This window comes from Sylvia atricapilla, chromosome 28 (assembly GCF_009819655.1).
Source record: "Sylvia atricapilla isolate bSylAtr1 chromosome 28, bSylAtr1.pri, whole genome shotgun sequence".
In the NCBI taxonomy this organism is placed as follows: Eukaryota; Metazoa; Chordata; class Aves; order Passeriformes; family Sylviidae; genus Sylvia; species Sylvia atricapilla.
In genome coordinates this window covers 771,486-791,353 of record NC_089167.1, presented here as the reverse complement: position 1 = coordinate 791,353, position 19,868 = coordinate 771,486, and the positions used below count along the sequence as shown (strand labels likewise).

Below are 19,868 nucleotides of genomic sequence, written 5' to 3'. Positions count from 1 at the left end.
CATTCCAGTGGGAGTTGTCCCTGCCCACAGCGGGACCTGGATGATCTTTAATGTCCCTCCCAACCCTCTCTATCCCAGGATTCTGTGATTTATTGTCCATTTTTTACTTCATTCTATGCTTTTAACCAGCGGGGAGGGTGAGCACCGTGGGGAGAACAAACTCCCCAATCCCCCCAATGCCCCCAGTGCCCCCAGTGCCCCCCCAATCCCCTCAGCGCCCCCCAGTGTCCCCAGTGCCCCCAGTGTCCCCAGTGCCCCCCAGTGCCCCCCAGTGCCCCCAGTGCCCCCCAGTGTCCCCAGTGCCCCCCAATCCCCCCAGTGCCCCCAGTGCCCCCCAATCCCCCCAGTGTCCCCAATGCCCCCCAGTGCCCCCCAGTGTCCCCCAATCCCCCCAGTCTCCCCAGTGCCCCCAATCCCCCCAGTGCCCCCCAATCCCCCCAGTGCCCCCCAATCCCCCCAGTGCCCCCAGCCCCATGGGAAGCCCAGGAGGAGATGCTGCCCCGTCCCCCACCCGGCTGAGCAAACAGACTCATTGTGCCCAACCTGCTGAGCCATCGAGGGCCCAAAATCATCCCTGAAAAAAAAAAAAAGGCTTTGACAAAAGCTTTTTTGACAAGCAGAGCCCCCCCTGGCCACCAGCCCCGGCCGTGGCATCCCTGTGTCAGCGATTCTGTCCCCGCTGGAAGGTGCCAGACCTGATCCTCCTCGCCACTTCTAAACCCCACGCTTCTAAAAATTAAAATCAGCTTTGGTTAATTTGCCTCGTTTTCCTGCTTTGCTCCTCTAGTTCTGGGGGTTATTTTAAAAAAGCACGGAGAAAACTCCTCCTCCTCCTTTCCAGGTGCTGGCAGCTGAAGCACTGCTGGAAACACCACAAAAACAAACCCCCACATGGGATTTGGGCAGCAAATCCCACCCTAAAAACATCCCCACATGAGATTTTCCCTTTCCTATTTCCCCCTTCTCTAGTTTTACTCAGGGTAATAACCCCCAGCGCTGCAGCATCCCGGGGCTCCTCTCCCCATCCCAACCTCCAGCTCGGGTTCGCTCCAAACCCTTGAATTTTCACCTGCTTTTGCAGCTAATTCCTTCCCTTTCCAGCCCCCGGATCCGAGGATGCTGCTCTTACCCGGGGCCGGTTGTTCCCGTGTTGAGCTGCCTCGGGACTTTTCCCGCAGGGATCAGGGCGAGTCCTGCCCCTGCTGGGGGTGGGATAACGGGGTGGGATAACGGGATGGGCTGGCTGAGCTCATCCTGCTGCAACACGCCGAGTTCAGCCTCCAGCAGGACCAAAACAAGCCGAGTTTTACCTTCTGGGAGAGAATTAGCCCAAAGGATGGAGCCTCCCTGGGGTGAATAATCCCTAAGGGCTGGGTAAACCCTAAACCAGATGGTCTCCAAAAATCCCCCAGAAATCCAGATGTAATGGTTTCCAAAAACCCCCCAGAAATCCAGATGTGAGCCTGTAAATCCGGAAGGTGAGAGCATTTCTCCTCGGGGAACTTCTCCACTGGGATTCAGGCAGGTTTTACTTTTTTTTTTTTCCTTCATCTCATTTTTACTCATTTCTACCCGCACAAAGTGATTTAGTTTGAAGCCAGGCTCTGACTCGAGGTTTCGTTCTGCATTAAGTTGCTACATATTTCATTTTATTTCCTTGTTAATCCACGCAGCAATGCCACAATCATCCTTCAAACACATCCAAAATTCCTCTCGCTGTCCAACACTTTCCCGAATGTGAGTTAAAGGTGGAAAAGGTACCATTAAAATTAAAAAACCCCCAAAAATTACAAAGATGCATTGCAAAAACTCAAAGGGAAGGGGAGAAAGTCAGAGGTTTAGTTCACATCGAGGTATAAAATGGATATTGCTGGTTTAGCCTGGGAGGAAAGAGGGTTTTCCAGCTGCTGCTGGTGATGGAGCCAGTCTGCTCCTGGTTTCACCAGGATAATCTGCTGGAAAATGGACTTGGAAAATAAAATCCTCTTCGTTTCTGCCTCGCCCACCTGCTGCCTTCTCCCCTTTCCCCTGCAGCATCCCTGGGGATGCTCGAGGCCCTGAGCCACCCCTGCGAGAGCTATTTGGCATTTACAGCGACCAGAGAGGTTTGACATCACGCTTTTCTTAAAAATCCCTAAATATTAGTGCAAATTAGAGCCGGGGACAGAGGGGCTGAGCCATCAGATGCAGGTTTGGGGAAGGGAGCTGGGAAAAAAAAAAATGGGATTTTCTCCCGTGCTGGAAATCCACCTGTGAGCCCCAACCTGAGAATCCCCTCCCCAGATCTCAGCCAACCCTTTGGATTTACAAAATCCTCCCTGGGAATTATTGCGGTAGGAATGTGCTTTTCTCTAAAAAAAAGGAAAAAAAAAAAAAAAAAAGATAAAAAGAAAAAAGAAGAGGAATATTTTTGTGCTTTCTGGTGGCCGAGCAGCAGATCCTTCACTGGGCATTTCCACACTGAGCCCCCAAAATTCCAGCTCCGTCCTCGCCTTTGTGCTGCTCACAGATATCCTCTTCTCTTTTTTTCTTTTTTCTTTCTTTTTCTATATTTTTTCCTCCCTTTTTCCAGGGATTTGAAGTTTTGGCTGAAGCTGCCACCAGCCAGAGCCGTCCTGGGAGGAGCCCCCTGAGGATTCTGCAGGGATGAAGGTGTTGGGAGGGAAGGTTGGCTCGGGGCTGGAGCCATCCAGATGGACACCCAGGAGCGTTTTTTGGGGTCAGGGTTTGGTGCAGCACATCCCCTCACATCGCCGTGGGGCCCTCAGAAATCTCCTCCAGCCTCTGCTCAATCATCAGCCTCAGGATGGAGTATCTGGGGAGGCACAGCACAAGGAAAAGGGGATTATTTTTGGGGGGGTTTTTCAGCACCCAAAGAAGCCCTGGAATCATGCAGACCCCTGCCTCGGGGAGGCAGAGCTACACAAATGAAGTTTTGGGGACCAAAGGAGCCCACTCAGGAAGGTTTTTTCCTCCCAGCATCCATCCAGCCCCACTTACCTGTGCTTCAGCTTCTTCACCTCCCGATCCTCCTCCTCCTCCAGCTTCTGGATGAAGCTCCTGAGGATGGGCATCTCGAATTTGATGTACTGAGCGACCTGGGAGGGAGAGGAGCAGCAAGAAATGGTGAAGAGGGTGATGAACTGATCCCTCTTCCCCCATCCTCTCCTTGGATTTAACCAAAATTCTGCAGCAAAGCCTTAAAAATGGTGTTTGTGGCCATCAGCTCGTGATTGGGAATAATTGTTGGGAAAAGATCCAATAGATCCAAAAGATCAAACCCCCTGAGGATTGTTTCTCGTCGTTCACCCACTGGGTGGGAGAAGCGGCTCTGAGTGTCCCCAGAGTCTGGGAGCTGCTGAAGCCCAAATTCACCCCCAAAACCCTGGTTTGAGCCGGCAGATGGCACAAGGGAGCCGCTGCCGCCCGCCGGGAAAAACATCAATTCCGCCAGGAAAAAACACCAATTCCGACGGGAAAAACATCAATTCCGACGGGAAAAACACCAATCCCGCCGGGAAAAACATCAATTCCGACGGGAAAAACATCAATTCCGACGGGAAAAACACCGATTCCGCCGGGAAAAAACACCGATTCCGCCGGGAAAAAACATCAATTCCGCCGGGACAAAGGGAGGTGTCCCTGGGGCAGTGTGAGGTGTCCCCAGGGCAGAGGTTGGTGTCCCCAGGACACAGAGAGGTGTCCCCAGGACAAAGGGAGGTGTCCCCAGGCCAGAGAGAGGTGTCCCCAGGGCAGAGGTTGGTGTCCCCAGGACACAGAGAGGTGTCCCCGGGATAAAGGGAGGTGTCCCCAGGGCAGAGGTTGGTGTCCCCAGGACACAGGGAGGTGTCCCTGCCATAGCAGGGGTGACACTGGCTGGGATTTCAGGTCCTTCCCAACCCACCCCACCCCACGATCCTGCGATCTCCCCGCGGGGTGTTTTTCCCCGAGCCCAGCCGGGGGTGACACTCACGTCATAGGTGACCTCCTCCACCTGGTCCTTCTCCATGAGGAACACCTTGGACACCTGCTCGCAGGGGCCCTGCAGGAGGCGGGCCAGCAGTGGGAAGTCGCTGCCGCGCAGCTTCTGCTTCTCTGCGAGGTCAGAACCGAGGGGCTGGCACCGGGCAGGGCCAGCTTCGGGGGGCTCCGAGCACGGGGCTGGGGGGCTCTGAGCACGGGGGGTTTGGGGCACTCACATCCAGGGGGTTTGGGGTGCTCTAACCAAGGGGTTTGGGGGGCTCTGAGCAGGGGTTTGGGGGGCTCTGAACAGGGGCTCACATCCAGGGGTTGGGGGCACTCACATCCAGGGGGTTTGGGAGGCTCTAACCAAGGGGTTTGGGGGGCTCTAAGCAGGGTTTTGGGGCACCCATATCCAGGAGTTTGGGGCATTCACAATCCAAAAGGTTTGGGGTGCTCTGAGCAGGGATTTGGGGGGCTCTGAGTAGGAAGTTTGGGGCACTCACAATCCAAGAGGTTTGGGGGGCTCTGAGCAGGGGTTTGGGGGGCTCTGGACAGGAGGTTTGGGGCACCTATATCCAGGGGTTTGGGGCACTCACATCCAGGGGGTTTGGGAGGCTCTAACCAAGGGGTTTGGGGTGCTCTGAGCAGGGTTTTGGGGCACTCACATGCAGGGGTTTGGGGGGCTCTGAGCAGGGGTTTGGGGGGCTCTGAACAGGAGGTTTGGGGCACCCATATCCAGGGGTTGGGGGCACTGACATCCAGGGGTTTGGGGTGCTCTAACCAAGGGGTTTGGGGGGCTCTAAGCAGGGTTTTGGGGCACCCATATCCAGGAGTTTGGGGCATTCACAATCCAAGAGGTTTGGGGTGCTCTGAGCAGGGGTTGGGGGGGCTCATATCCAGGGGTTGGGGGCACTGACATCCAGGGGTTTGGGGTGCTCTGAGTAGGGATTTGGGGGGCTCTGAGTAGGAGGTTTGGGGCACTCACAATCCAAGAGGTTTGGGGGGCTCTGAGCAGGGGTTTGGGGGGCTCTGGACAGGAGGTTTGGGGCACCCATATCTAGGGGTTTGGGGTGCTCTAACCAAGGGGTTTGGGGGGCTCTAAGCAGGGTTTTGGGGCACCCACATCCAAGAGGTTTGGGGTGCTCTGAGCAGGGGTTTGGGGGGCTCACAATCCAGAAGGGTCAGGGCACACTCATGTCCAGGCGATTTGGGACATTGCCGAGGGGGTTTGGGACACTCCTGTCCAGGGGATTTGGGGGGACACTCCCGTCCAGGGGATTTGGGGCACTCCCAATCAGTGGGGTTTGGGACTCTCTCAGCCAGGGCTCTGGGGCACTCACCTCCGCTCGTGTGCACCATGTACAGAGCAAACTCCTCTGCAGAGTTCTCGATCTGAGGGGACACAGAGCTCGGCTAAAGGGGCACCTTCTGCCCTGCTATACCTTTTATATATATATATATGTATATATACAGGGTATAGATGGTTTTATATATATATATATACACACAGAGGCAAACGTTATATATATGTATATATATTCATACATATAATCTAAATGCAGGTTTTAGGCAGATAATAACATATATATATAAATATAAATTATATTTATAGTCATAGTTATCCTTATACTTATATAAATAGTTGTATTTACGCAGATTATATATATATACCTAATGGAAAGATTATATATATATATATATAAATATTTTGATACATGAAAATTCATATACGTGATCAGAATGCAAATTACAGATGCATAATGTAAAGATTTTTATAAAGTATGTGTACGTGTGTATATATATACACACATATATACATATATATACACATATATATACATATATACACACACACATATCTATACATATATATATATATACATATATATATACACACACATATATACATATATATACACACACATATATATGCACATATATATACACACATATATATACATACACATATATATACACATATATATACACACACACATATATATACATATATATACACATATATACATATATATACACACACATATATACACACATATATATACATATATATACATATACACACACACACACACACACACATATATATATATATAAAAATATATATATAATCCGAACGTCAATTTTCTCCATATAAAATACTTTTTAATTTTTTTTTTTAAAAAATACTTTCAAAGCTGTGAATCCAGAGCAGCCGTGTCGGCGGCCGTACCTTGAACTTGTTCAGCAGCAGTTTGAGCACCTGAGGCGTGGTCATGGTGCTGTTGATGCGCACGTTGGTGACGGAGCCGTAGGCGGGGGTGAACACCGAGGTCTGCGGGGACAGCGGCACTGAGCGGGCGGCCCGGGGCCCGCGGCTGCCGGGAGGGGACAGCGCTCACCTTGTGGTTGTAGAAGTGGCCGTTGATGGAGAAGCGGTGCCGCCGCAGCCGCCGCTGCTCTCCGGGAGTGCGGGACGAGCCGCGGGGCCGCACCCCGACATCGCTGCGGGTCCGCAGCAGCTGCGGCGCCTCCTCCGCCGCCCTGGGGGCTGCAAGACACCGGGACACCGCCGGTGGCACTGGGGAACACGGGGGGACTGCCCCGCTTCTCCCCTCGGCAGCTCCGGGGGTGGTTTGGGCTACGCTCCCAGGGATGCACAGATTGGGATAAGGGAGAACTGCCCCGGGGTTTTTCCTCTGCAGCTCCAGGAGTGTTTGGAGAACAACCCCAGGGATGCACAGATTGGGATAAGGGAGAACTGTTCTGGTTCTCCCCTCTGGAGCTCTCAGGGATGCACAGATGGGGATAAAGGGAGAACTACCCGGGGTTTTTTCCTCTCCAGAGCTCCAGGAGATTTTGGAGAACAATCCCAGGGATGCACAGATTGGGATAAAGAACTGCCCCGGGTCTCCCCTCTGGAGCTCCCCTCTGGAGCTCTCAGGGGTGCACAAATTGGGACCAGGGAGAAGTACCCGGGGTTTTTCCTCTCTGGAGCTCCAGGAATGTTTTGGAGAATGCTCCCAGGGATGCACAAATTGGGATCAAGGAGAACTGCTCGGTTCTCTCCTCTGGAGCTCCAGGAGTGTTTGGAGAACAACCCCAGGGATGCACAAATTGGGATAAAGAACTGCCCCGGGTCTCCCCTCTGGAGCTCCCAGGGATGCACGGATTGGAACCAGAGGGAACTACCCGAGATTTTTTCCTCTGGAGCTGCAGGAGTGTTTGGAGAATGCCCCAAGGGATGCACAGATTGGGATCAAGAGGGAACTGCCCCGGGGTTTTTTCCTCTGGAGCTCCAGTTTTTGGGCAATACTCCCAGCACAGCACGTCCCGGGAGTTGGGTCAAAGATCCTTATGCTCTCTTCCCGCTCAGGAGATTCTGGGATTCCAGAATTTTCCTGCTGTAAAACACTGCGAGTCCCTGCTTGGAATCCTCACCCCTACAACAAACCTGTCACCCCTACAACAAACCTGTCACCCCAGGAACGTTCCCAGGACACGTTTAAACCACAGCAACTGGTTTATTCTGCCCCCAGCTCCTGGGGAAGGTCATTAATTCAGAATTAACCACCCAAATCCACGCTGCTACCTGGATAAACCCCCTTCTCCTGGGAACTCGAGCGTCTTCCCTCTCTTCTCCATAATTTAACTTTTTTCTGTTCTCTTTCTCTTTAATGAGAGCAGAAAACGAGGGCAGAGCCTCAGATCTCTGCATGAAAACTGGCCCGGATCCAGATTATTATAAACCAGCTCTTCATCCATTTTTAATGAACCTCTCAGGCTCCAGCTCTGGGCGTTTTAATTCAAAGCATGTCTGCAGCAGGGAGAAATCTCCGGCAGGAGCTGCTCCAGCTGCACAAACTGGGACTGAGCGCTCCGAGGAGCTTTGCATGCAGGCCGGGGAACTGATTTTTACTGGATTTTTTGGGGAAAAAATGTAATAAAAAGGTGATAAAAAAACTTCTTTTTGTTTTTCTTATGTGCTGGCAGAGGATCGAGGCCATAAAGCTGAGGGGAATTGCAGGGAAAGATTTCATTAAGGGGGAAAAGTGAGTGGGGAGAGCAAAAAATAAAGGGAAAAAAAAAAGTTGGAGGGTCACAGCTGGGGAATCCGTGCATCCTCAGAAAAGGATGAGCTCATCCTTCTTCACCCCCTCAACTTCCAACAAAACAGCCAAAAATAAAACCCACCCCAGATCCAACAAAACAGCCAAAAATAAACCCCACCAAAACCCACCCCAGAACATCTGGCAGAGTTAAACGAACAAAAGGCACGCAGCAGGTTTTCCCTGCGGGAATTCCCGGTGGGAATTCCCTTCCAGAATTGCCGGTAGGACAGAAGAAGGGGTTAAAGCGCTTCCCCCTGTGCAGGGGAGGAACCGGGAGGGGACAAACAGCAGCGCTGAATTCCCCATGGTAACGCGCTTCCCAATGCTCCCATTCTTCTTCCCCAAACGCGGAGCCTCCGGGAAGGGGAAGCTCCAACATCCTCCTCCTCCCTGCAATCCCACAGGGATCTCTGCTCCATCCCCTCCCGCTCCTTTCGAAGCTCCACATCTCGCTGCCGCCCCTTCCCCGAGGAAAAAAAAAACCCAAAAAATCCCCCAAAGAACCTCAAAAAAACCCCAAAAACCCGGGAATCAGGGAGGCATTGAGGTTGGGAAAAAGAGCTTTGAGACCATCGAGATTTGGGGCGTCTGGGAAAAGACTGAATAAAATAATTCGAGGTTTTTTTGGGGGAGTGGCTGAGCTGGAGCAGGAGGGGAAACTGAGTCTGGAGTTAAGGATGAAGTCTGGAGTTAAGGACATCACCTGTGCCCTTCCCAGGTCACCTGTGCCACCCTCAGCTCACCTGTGCCACCCTCAGCTCACCTGTGCCAGCCCCACTCACCTGTGCCACCTCCACTCACCTGTGCCACCCTCACTCACCTGTGCCACCCCCACTCACCTGTGCCACCTCCACTCACCTGTGCCATCCCCACTCACCTGTGCCATCCCAGGTCACCTGTGCCATCCCCACTCACCTGTGCCATCCCCCCACTCACCTGTGCCATCCCCACTCACCTGTGCCATCCCCAGGTCACCTGTGCCACCCTCAGCTCACCTGTGCCATCTCCACTCACCTGTGCCATCCCCACTCACGTGTGCCACCCTCAGCTCACCTGTGCCATCTCCACTCACCTGTGCCATCTCCACTCACCTGTGCCATCCCCACTCACCTGTGCCAGCCCCAGCTCACCTGTGCCACCCTCAGCTCACCTGTGCCATCCCAGGTCCCCTGTGCCACCCTCAGCTCACCTGTGCCATCCCCAGGTCACCTGTGCCAGCCCCACTCACCTGTGCCATCCCCACTCACCTGTGCCAGCCTCACTCACCTGTGCCATCCCCACTGACCTGTGCCAGCCCCACTCACCTGTGCCACCCTCACTCACCTGTGCCACCCTCACCTGTGCCACCCCCACTCACCTGTGCCACCCCCAGCTCACCTGTGCCATCCCCACTCACCTGTGCCAGCCTCACTCACCTGTGCCATCCCCACTGACCTGTGCCAGCCCCACTCACCTGTGCCACCCTCACTCACCTGTGCCACCCTCACCTGTGCCACCCCCACTCACCTGTGCCACCCTCAGCTCACCTGTGCCACCCTCACCTGTGCCAGCCCCACTCACCTGTGCCGTTCCCGGCTCTCCCCGTGCTGGGGGCGGTGTCCCCATCGGTCACTGGGATGTCCGGCAGGGTGCTGGGCTTCAGCACGGACCTGGGGAGGACAGGGGGGCTCTGGGTGTCCTGTGGGTGCCCCAGGTGTGGGTGCCCTGGGTGTGGTTTATTCTGCCCCCAGCTCCTAAGGAAGGTCATTAATTCAGAATTAATGAATTAATGTGTGTGGGTGTCCCGTGGGTGCCCCGTGGGTGCCCACAGAGGGTTGACAATCCAGGGATCCTCTGCCCCTCCTCTCCCCTCGCTGCTGATTCCAGCTGGGACAAAAAGCCCTGGAGGAGGCAGCTGGGGGTGACACCAGCCAACCCTGACGGGCTGGGGGCAGTGGGGAGGGTTTGGGGCTGTGAGTGTGCTTTTGGGGCTGTGAGTGTGGTTTTGGGGCTGTGAGTGTGCTTTTGGGGCTGTGTGAGTGTGCTTTTGGGGCTGTGTGTGTGTGGTTTTAGGGTTGTGTGTGTGTGGTTTTGGGGCTGTGAGTGTGGTTTTAGGGTTGTGTGTGTGTGTTTTTGGGGCTGTGAGTGTGCTTTTGGGGCTGTAAGTGTTATTTTGGGGCTGTGTGTGTGGTTTTGGGGCTGTGTGTGTTTGAGACAGTGTATTTTTGTGGCCGTGTGTATCCGGAGCTGTGTGTGTTTGGTTTGGGGCTGTCAGTGTGTGGTTTTGGGGCCATCTGTGTGTTTGGGGCTGAATGTTTTGGGGCTGAGTGTGTGTTTTGAGGCCGTGTGTGTTTTAGGGCAGTCTGTGTGTGTTTTAGGGCTGAGTGTGTTTTGGGGTGGGGTGAGGGGGGTGCCTGCCTGGTTTTTTGGGGCCATCTGCCTGTTTTTGGGGCTGTCTATGTGTGTTTTGGGGTCGTTTGTGTGTGTTTTGGGGCTATCTGTGGATGTTTGGGGCTGAGCGTGTTTTGGGGCAGCATGAGGGAGTGCATGCCTGGTTTTTTTGGGGCTGTCTGCCTGTTTTTGGGTCTGTCTGTGTGTGTTTTGGGGCTCTGTGTGTGTGTTTTGGGGCTCTGTGTGTGTGTTTTGGGGCTCTGTGTGTGTGTTTGGGGCTGTCTGTGTGTGTTTTGGGGTTGTCTGTGTGTATTTTGGGGCTGTGTTTGGGGCTCTCTGTGTGTGTTTTGGGGCTCTCTGTGTGGTTTTAGAGGCTGTGTGTATTTTGGGGCTCTGTGTGTGTTTTTTGGGGCTCTCTCTCTGTGTTTTGGGGCTCTCTGTGTGTGCTTTGGGGCTCTCTGTCTGTGTTTTGAGGCTGTGTGTATTTTGGAGCTGTCTGTCTGTGTTTTGGGGCTGTCTGTGTGTGTTTTGGAGCTGTCGGTGTGTATTTTGGGGCTGTGTTTTGGAGCTGTCTGTGTGTGTTTTGGGGCTCTCTGTGTGGTTTTTGAGGCTGTGTGTATTTTGGGGCTGTGTTTGGGACTCTCTGTGTGTATTTTGGGGCTCTGTGTGTGTGTTTTGGGGCTGTTGCCTGTTTTTGGGGCTGCCCCTGGCCCACACTCACCCGTGGGCGCCCAGGTTGCAGCCCGAGTGCCAGGAGGAGGAGGAGGGCGGCGGGCGGATGCGCTGGTTGTCGTCCTGCATCTGCAGGCGGATGGGGCGGCGCAGCCCCCACGAGATGTTCAGCAGCCCCTCCACGATCAGCTCCCCTTCCTCCTGCGGCACACACAGGGGTCAGCACCCGGGGAAAGGCCGGGAACGTGGACAGGGATCCTTCTGAGCCAGGAATTCCGTGGTTCTGGGGCTTTTGGGGGGCTCAGAGTCACTCCTGGGGGCTGCTGAGGGGCACATCCTCCTGGGAGCTGAGCTGGGGCAGAGCAGGGCTGGGGACAGGCAGGGTGGCTTTACTGGGACAGCCCTTGGGGACAGGCAGGGTGGCTCCACTGGGACAGCCCTTGGGGACAGGCAGGGTGGCTTCACTGGGACAACCCTTGGGGACAGGCAGGGTGGCTCCACTGGGACAGCCCTTGGGGACAGCCAGGGTGGCTTCACTGGGACAAACCAGGGTTGGGGACAGGCAGGGTGGCTTCACTGGGACAACCCTTGGGACACCAGGTGACCTTGTGGGATGGGGGAACTGCCACCTGGACGTGGGCAGAGGACAGGGAACCGTGGCCTTGGAAGGGACCTCGGAGACCAATCCCATCTCCACTGGAGGATCCATCAGATCCAGTCCCTGCAGTTTGCAGAGTCCCAGGATGGGGCTTGGGGACGGGAGGTGTCCGTAGCCAGGGCAGGGGGTTGGAATGAGATCATCTTTTCCGTGTTTAAATGCGATTTGGAGAAGGAATTCCTGGCTGGGAGGGTGAGGAGGGGCTGGGATGGGATTCCCAGAGGAGCTGTGGCTGTCCCCAGGTCCCTGAGGTGCCCAAGGTCAGGTTGGATGACCTTGGAGCACCTGGGGCGATGGAAAGTGTCCCTGCCCATGGTGGCACTTCCAACCCAACCCAATCCAGGATTCCCTGTGCAGGTTCAGATGGGATTTGGGGAAGGAATTCCTGGCTGGAGGGTGGGGAGAGGCTGGGCTGGGATTCCCAGAGGAGCTGTGGCTGTCCCTGGAGGTGTCCCCAAGGCGCACTTGGGACAGTGGAAGCTGTCCCTTCCCATGGCAGGGCTGGCTCAGGACTGATTTCAGGTCCCTCCTCACCCAAACCATCCCCTAATTCCATGATTCCCTGCCTCAATTCCCCTTTCCCCCCTGCCCAGGGCGTCTCTCACCTCCCGGTGCCGCAGCTGCAGGTTCTGCCCCTCGTAGTAAATGTTGTAGGTCTTCAGGTGCAGGAGCAGCTCATTCCTGGGGGACAAAAGGTGCAGAGATGAGGTTTGGGGAAAGGTGCTGGAGGCACCATCCAGTGACCCCTGGGCTGTCCTGGGCGGATCCAGGGAAATCAGGAATTGCTTCCCTGGCTGAGGAACTTGCTGAGGACCCAAAATTTGCTTTATTTGAGCCAGATTTGGGTCTTTTGTCTCCTCCAGGCCTCCCTTATTAAAGGGTTGTGCTGGGGGTCCAGCGGTTTGCACCCACAGTTAGGGGGAGAAGCTCTCCCCTGATGTTGTCCCCCCATAAATCTTCCCAAAAGACACAGGAAAAAAAAGCCATCAGAGCTCGGGGGTGGTTGGTCACGAGGCTGAAAAAATAAATCAGTTTTTTTCTGGGAGGGTCACACTGGAGTCACGAGGCGAGGTGGTCACATAGGCCTTGAGCTCAGGACAAAGCTCTGAGCCCTGCTCTGGGGGGGAGCAAAATTGTGATTAAAATAAAAGATAAAAAAGATAAAAAAGATAAAAAAAAATAAAAAAGATAAAAACAAGGACAAAAATCAAGATTAAAAAAATTATTTTAAAATAAAGAATATGCCTATAAAATACATAGGTCGAAATGAAGATATGCCTATAAAAATAAAAATAAAAGAAAGAAACGATGATCAAAACCACTGAAAAATTAAAAATAAGCCCCTCCAGGCTGGCTGAGCCCAGCCATGGGTCACAGGACACGGTGCCCCCAGAGTTAATTCCCAGAGCTGGGTGCTGGGGGAGGCTCAGGATGCTCAGCAGCAGCAGCTGAGGGAAAGCAGCCCAAACCACGGGCGTTTGGGGGCAGGAGAGGGGGAATATCTATGGTTATATATTGGTGTGTATTGGTTTATGTTGGTTTATGCTGTATACTGTCATGTGTTGGTAGATATTGGCAGATATCGGCAGATACTCGTAGTCATTGTATATATTGTTTTATGTTATATACTGTTATATATTGGCAGATATTGGTATATATTGGCAAATATTGCATATGTTGTTTTGTGCTGTACACTGTTATACACGGATATATATTGGCAGATATTGTATATGTTGTTTTATGTTATATACTGGTATATATTGGTAGATATTGGCAGATTTTGGCACATATTGTATATGTTGTTTTATGTTATATATTGGTATATATTGGTATATATTGGTATATCATGGTATACATTGGCAGATATTGGTAGATATTGTATATATTGTTTTATGTTATATACTGGTATATATTGGTATATATTGGCAGATATTGGCAGATATTGGCAGATATAACATATTGGCACATGTTGTTTCATGCTGTACACTGTTATATACTGTTATATATTGGTATATATTGATAGATATTGGCACGTATTGGCACATATTGTATATGTAGTTTTATTTTATATACTGGTATATATTGGTATATATTGATAGATATTGGCAGATATTGGCACATATTGTATATGTTGTTTTATGTTGTATACTGTTATATATTGTTGGATATTGTTGGATATTGTTAGATATTGTTAGATATTGTTGGATATTGTTAGATACTGTTGGATACTGTTGGATATTGTTGGATACTGTTGGATACTGTTGGATATTGTTGGATACTGTTAGATACTGTTAGATACTGTTGGATACTGTTGGATATTGTTGGATATTGTTGGATATTGTTGGATACTGTTGGATACTGTTGGATACTGTTGGATACTGTTGGATACTGTTAGATATTGTTGGATATTGTTAGATATCATTGGATTTTGTTAGATATTGTTGGATATTGTTAGATATTGTTAGACATTGTTAGATATTGTTGGGTATTGTTAGATATTGTTATTGTTAGACATGGTTAGATATTGTTAGATATTGTTAGATATTGTTGGGTATTGTTAGATATTGTTATTGTTAGACATGGTTAGATATTGTTAGATATTGTTAGATACTGTTAGCTATTGTTAGCTATTGTTAGATGCTGCCTATTTCAGGTCTCAGCTAACACACCCCCCGCTCTGTCCCCAGCTCCAGAGCACAGCCCCATGTCCCCCATCCCCATCCCGCCCCCCTGAGCCCGGCCTCACCTGGGGATCACCTTGTCCTTGCCGCAGGGCACCGCGTCCCCCGGGGCCGGCTCCATGGGGCACGGCGGGCATGGGACCCGAGCTGGGGACAGAGCAGGGACACCTCAGCGGAGCGTCCCCATCCCGCATCCCGCACAACCCGCCCCCAACATCCAAACCGCCGACATCCCGTTAAACACCGAAATCCCCCCTCCAGGGAGCCGAGAGGCTGCGGAGCGGCTCCTCCGACATCAGATAAAGCCACAGACACGCCGCAAACTCACTGAAAATTTAATCCCCGGCCCAGATATTCCTTACGCTACATTTGCATTTGGAGCATCGGCGGGTTGTGGCAGCGAGGCCAGAGCTGCGGGGTTTGGGGGGGGGGAACGGTCCTTTTTGCCATTATTTCACTCTTTTTGCATCCTATAAAACTTCAAAGCCGCGGGTCTGGGTCCGGCTGCTGCAGCCTGGGGCCAGCCCAAGGCCGGGGGTGGATTTCCAGGCAGGGAGAGATTCTGGGCTGATCCTTCAGCTTTTTTTAATGATACCAGTTGGATTTTGGGGGAGTGCAAACGCTTGGGAAGTCCCCAAAATCCCACCTTGGGCCAGGCCCTGCCTTAGAGCTCAAGTGGGATTTTTTTTGGATGCTGCAGAACGAAATAAAACCGGGGTTTGGGGGTGAGGAGCTCGGGATGCTCATGGTTCAGAAAGGTTTGGGAATTTGGCATCCAAGAGAGCTCGGGATGTGGAATTGGGGTGGTTTGGAAGGATGAAAAAAGGGCTTTTGGGGTCATGCTTTTCCTTAGATGAAATCCTACACTGGATTTCATTTTTTGGGGTCTTTTCCCTCCCTTTCCTTCTCCTAGGGGAGAAACTGAGGAAAGAAAAAGCATTTTCTCCCCAAGCTGCTGTTTTCTTCCACCTCCCACACTGACACGTGCTTCCTCCCAGGCCCCTGGGACAAAAAAAACCCCCAAACCCCAAACTTATTCTGAAAGAAAAACACCAAAATCCAGGTCAGGGCAGGAAAACCTGTCAGAGGATGAATCTAAACCCTAAAGCTTCTGCACAGCAGCGATCCCGGGGTTCCATCCCACACATTGGGATAAATCCCCGAAAAATAATTTGATTTACAACAGCAAAAAATATTCTGTGGTGGGTTTGAAACCTCACCCGAGGCGCAGAGCAGGAGGGGAAGGGCAGGAAACCAGCCCAGCCCAGCCCTGGAGAAAAAGCAGAAGAAAAAGTCACGGTAGAGCTGACAAAGCTTTGGGTTTCCTGAGGAACTGCGTGAGTATTTCGGCAAAACCGGGAAATATCTGGCAAAATCTGGCACAATCCAGCCCCAGCCCCGCTCCTGCAGCCGTCCATTCTCCCACAAGGAACAAACCCAGGAATAATCTTATTTTTTTTCTCATCCAAATGGTATCGGGAGGGGATTTTGCAGCTGGCTCATGGGGTTGGGGTAAAGCCACGGGGGTTTTGGGGCAGCAGTTGTGTGTGAGGCCCCAAATTCGGGGCTTCCCCGCTGTGAGGTGCAGGAATAAGCATCTTGTGGCTGTCCCCTGGCAGGAGTTGAAAAGCTCTGGAGATATTTGCGGAGGATTTAAAGGACGCTGCTCTTGGCACACGTGAAAATAGCTCCAGAAACATCAAAGGGAGTGAAAAAAAAGCCTCTCTAGAGCAGCAAAAATACCAAAGGGAGTGAAAAAAACCCCTCCTAAAGCAGCCCAGGGTGAATGAAACCTTTGGTACCACTCAGATCTTTGCTCCAGAGCATCCTGGTGATGCCAAGGGATGAAGTTCCCTGGAAGGGGACCCGGGGATGAAATGCAGCTATAAAAAAAGGACCTATTGAGGGGTGGAAGGGGAGCCCCGAAGCTCAGGTTCATCCTCCCGGGCCGAGGAGCCGTTTCCTGTTTACGGCCCGGCTCTGCCACCTTCGCCTCCGTCATCACATCCCCTTCCCAGCGCGGAGGAAAGGGGCAAATTCTGCCTTTTTTGGGTGTGGAGAGAAGCAGCCGGGAGCGGAGGCGAGAGGCAGCTCCCGCAGATTCCCCAGCAGAGAGCAGCCCCCGATGTCCTGCCACGGCTTTGGGGGAAAAAAAAAAAAAAAAAAAAAAAAAAAAAAAGGCTGGAGATCACCCAAATCTAAACGCTGGCAAAAGTAGAAGTTGCTCCATTGCTCAACTTTGGGGCCGGCTCCATCCCCGGTGCCGCCGTGCCTCAGTTTCCCCCTCGGGGCGTTTCCTCTCCCGGCCCTTTGCGGGGTGGTTTTAGCCCAGCCCCAGCAGGATCCTGCCTTTCCAGGTCTGTCTGAGCCCAGGGAGCCCGGAGCGGTTCCCTTCCCCAAAAACACCCCCCTAAAGCCCTTTCCGCAGCGCTCCAGCCCCAACGCAACAAACCGGGATAAAACCCCCCAAAGTGCCAAAGCGCTCAACAGCCGCGTTTTCAGCAGGACAGCGATGTTCTCCCCGCTCCCGAGAGGAAACCCGCGGGGGTTTTTTGGGGTTTTTTTTGGGAGTTTTGCTGCCCCGATCCCCATCCCGGGGCCGGGTTTGGCGCAGCCGAGGCATTGTGGGAATATCCCCGGGGAGATGGTGCCTCCTTTCACCGGCGTTTCCCCGAGCGGCTTTTCCCCGGCCCAAAGGGCGCTTCCATCCCCGCTCTGGGGTGGCAAAGCCTCACCCCGAGGCGATGGAGCCCCTGAACTCGGGGACACGGTGTGACACACGCGGCCGAGCGCTCACCGCGTCCCGCGGCCGCTGCGCTGCTCCGGCCCGCGGCTCCCGGCCGCTAGTCCCGGGCTGGGATCGCTGCCCCGCCGCCGGGCCGCATCCCTAAGAGACGAGGTGCAGCAGCTCCATTGTTTTCCAGCGCCGCTATTGTTCCTCAGCCGGCTCCGTCCTGGAAGGGGACACGGGGAAGGAGCGAGCGCCGAGCGCTGCCGGGGCCGGGGGGATGCCGCGGGGTGCGGGGTCACCTGGGGACAGCCGAGGGGACCCGGTGGCCGCACCGGGGCTGAAACGCTCCGGGAGGAGCCGGTGGCCCCGGGGGCTCCTGGCGGGGCCCGGGACACGGCGGCTCCACCCGGGGGCGGCGGGACCGGGAGATGCCGAGCCCGGCCCGGGGTCACGGGCACCTCCCCGCTGCTCCGGGCCGGCGGGGGGCGAGCCGAGGGCGCCCGGAGGGTGCCGAGGTGACACCCAGGGGTGGGTGGGGGCCGGATCTCCCCCACTCCCGGCCGTGAGAGCGGTTTTCGCCTCCGCTCGCTGCGGCCGCGGCTCAGCCCCGGAGGCGCTCCCGGGATGGGGATGGGGATGAGGATGGGGATGAGGATGAGGATGGGAATGGAGATGGGGACGCGGATGAGGATGCCCCATCCCGCCCGCACTCACCCGCTCCGGTCCCGCTCCGCTCGCAGCCCGTGTCCCCGTCGGGCCGCCCCTGGGCGGAGCGGGCGGGAGGTGACGGGAGGGGCGCGGGCGGGGCCGGGACCAGGGGACATCGCGTCCCGCAGCCGGGGACAGCCCCGAGCTCACATCCCCGAGACGTGCGGGCTCCGAGATCCCTTTTCCCGCTGCCAGGACTGGGCACCCCAAAGGATGCGGCCTCAGGGAGCCGGGTTGGGCCGGTCCGGACATCCCCAGGGATGCTCCAGCAACCTCCTGGAGCAGGTTCTAGTTCCCAAAGGACTCCCTGGCTCCACCCGGGTTGTGCCTCAGGACCAGAGTCTGAAAGGATTCTCCACCCCGGTGCCAAGGCCAGAGTCCCAACGACGCCCCGTCACAACCAGGATCACGAAAAATGCCCCATTCCCGATGTCAGGAACAAGGGATTCTATAATCCTATTGCCAAGCCCAGAATCCCGGAGGGATCCCCAGCATCCCCCGCAGCCGGGCTGGAAATGCTCCTAGAATCAGCTCCAGCTTTGTCCAGAATTCCCAGAGGGAGCTTTGTGGGCTGGATCACACAGGCTGAAGCGTTATTTCTGCCTTAAAAAGCCCCAAATCTGGGATACCCGGAGCTGGAGCCGTGCAGGCAGCACACTCGGCCCCTCTGCTCTTGGGATGGGTCCCAACCCCGGCCTCGGGATCCAAAACCGCCCCCGAGCAGGGGATGGAGGAGGGAATAAATGAAAATAAAATCTGCCTTGAGGCAGCTGCTGCAGCTGCGGGGTCACAGTTATTACCTCTGATCCTCAGCACTCCCAGCATCGAGGGCTCATCCTGCCATCAGTGCCGGCACCCCAGGGACACTTTGGGGACACTTTGGGGCAGCTCAGTATTCCAAAGGAGCAGCAGCAGCCGTGTCCCTCCTCCTTTGTCTGCTCCTGACCTTTCCCAGCGCTTTGTGGCTTCTCTGGGCTTTTTTTTTTTTTTTCTTTAAGGAATTTGCCGAGAAGCAGCCTACACGAAAGGAGAAACAAAAACCCCCAAAACAAAGAAATAATCAAAGCAGCTGCCTGAGTCAAAGAGGCGTCTCTGAGGCACAGACTGGAACGGGCCTTTCCTCCCCTCTTGTCCTGGATTTCTGTGTACAATATGAGAAGTTCTGGAGCAGCCATCTGGCTCAGGGAAGCACTGACTCGGCGAAAGTGAGCGGGGCCGGCTCAGGATTGATATTCCAGCAGCATCTCGAGGGCTGAGAGGCCTTTTGTGGTGGGGAGAGAGGACAATGGAGCCGGCCCCAGAGGGCAGGGATTCAGCCTCCAGCTTCCCCTGGCCCTCAGCTCGTGGGGTGGATGCACACAGCAAAATAAAAATCATTCCCCAGGGCTTGGGGTGGGCACAGGGGAATCCTGGCTGCGGAATTTGGGTTAAAGGCTGGTTTTTGCCAAGTCCTGCTCATTGCCATCAGTGCACAACGGGCCTTGGGGGGAGGCTGGAGCCTGGATGGGGGATTGATTCACCAAATCAAAGGAATCTGACCCGTTCCTGCCCTATGGGGGCTCCCAGCAGCTGGAAGGCTGGTGCTGCCTCCACAGCAGGGTGAGCACAGATCTAGGAGGAACCAAATCCACGGGGATGGAGAGAGCTTCTACCCCTCCAGGCTGCCCAAAGCCCCCTGGAAGAGGCAAAAATGACGTTACAGCAGCTGTTCTATGGTTGAATCAGCCTTTCTGTGCTGAACAGCACACAGGGATCACAGCAGGGGCCTTTTAAACCACGAGCTCGGATGGATTTACTCCTGCTAAGGACCTCAGGGAGCCCCCAGAATAAAGCAAATTCCCCAAAATTCTCCAATGTTCAATTATTTCCCCCCTCAGACCATGCAAACAGCCCAAATCCCTTTTCCTTACCTTGGCAGCTTCTCATGATTCCAGCTTTGAGCCCCTCAGCTGATGGCCAGTGAATCCAGAGCAATA

At 53.9% G+C, this 19,868-nt stretch overlaps 1 protein-coding gene across 1 annotated transcript; it reads right to left on the bottom strand.

Annotated features, from left to right (window-relative positions):
* Positions 1–1,627: 1,627 nt before the first annotated feature.
* Positions 1,628–17,420, bottom strand: RASSF2 (Ras association domain family member 2). The gene is made up of 11 exons (XM_066337033.1): positions 17,251–17,420; positions 14,519–14,600; positions 12,378–12,453; positions 11,164–11,315; positions 9,633–9,721; positions 6,363–6,511; positions 6,194–6,295; positions 5,304–5,355; positions 3,974–4,095; positions 3,001–3,098; positions 1,628–2,815 (listed from the first exon to the last, which is right to left on the bottom strand). Exons 2-11 carry the CDS (start codon positions 14,572–14,574, stop codon positions 2,746–2,748), a joined length of 966 nt encoding a protein of 321 aa, XP_066193130.1. The 5' UTR covers positions 14,575–14,600; positions 17,251–17,420; the 3' UTR covers positions 1,628–2,745.
* Between the last annotated feature and the right edge of the window lie 2,448 nt (positions 17,421–19,868).

Coding starts and splice junctions, on each gene's coding strand:
- RASSF2 (XM_066337033.1), bottom strand. CDS start 14,574: ATGGAGCCGGCCCCGGGGGACGCGGTGCCCTGCGGCAAGGACAAGGTG. Junction 9,722..11,163: donor TGCAACCTGGGCGCCCACGG/GTGAGTGTGGGC, acceptor TGTCCTCCCCAG/GTCCGTGCTGAAGCCCAGCA. Junction 6,512..9,632: donor GAGAGCCGGGAACGGCACAG/GTGAGTGGGGCT, acceptor GGTGTCTTGCAG/CCCCCAGGGCGGCGGAGGAG.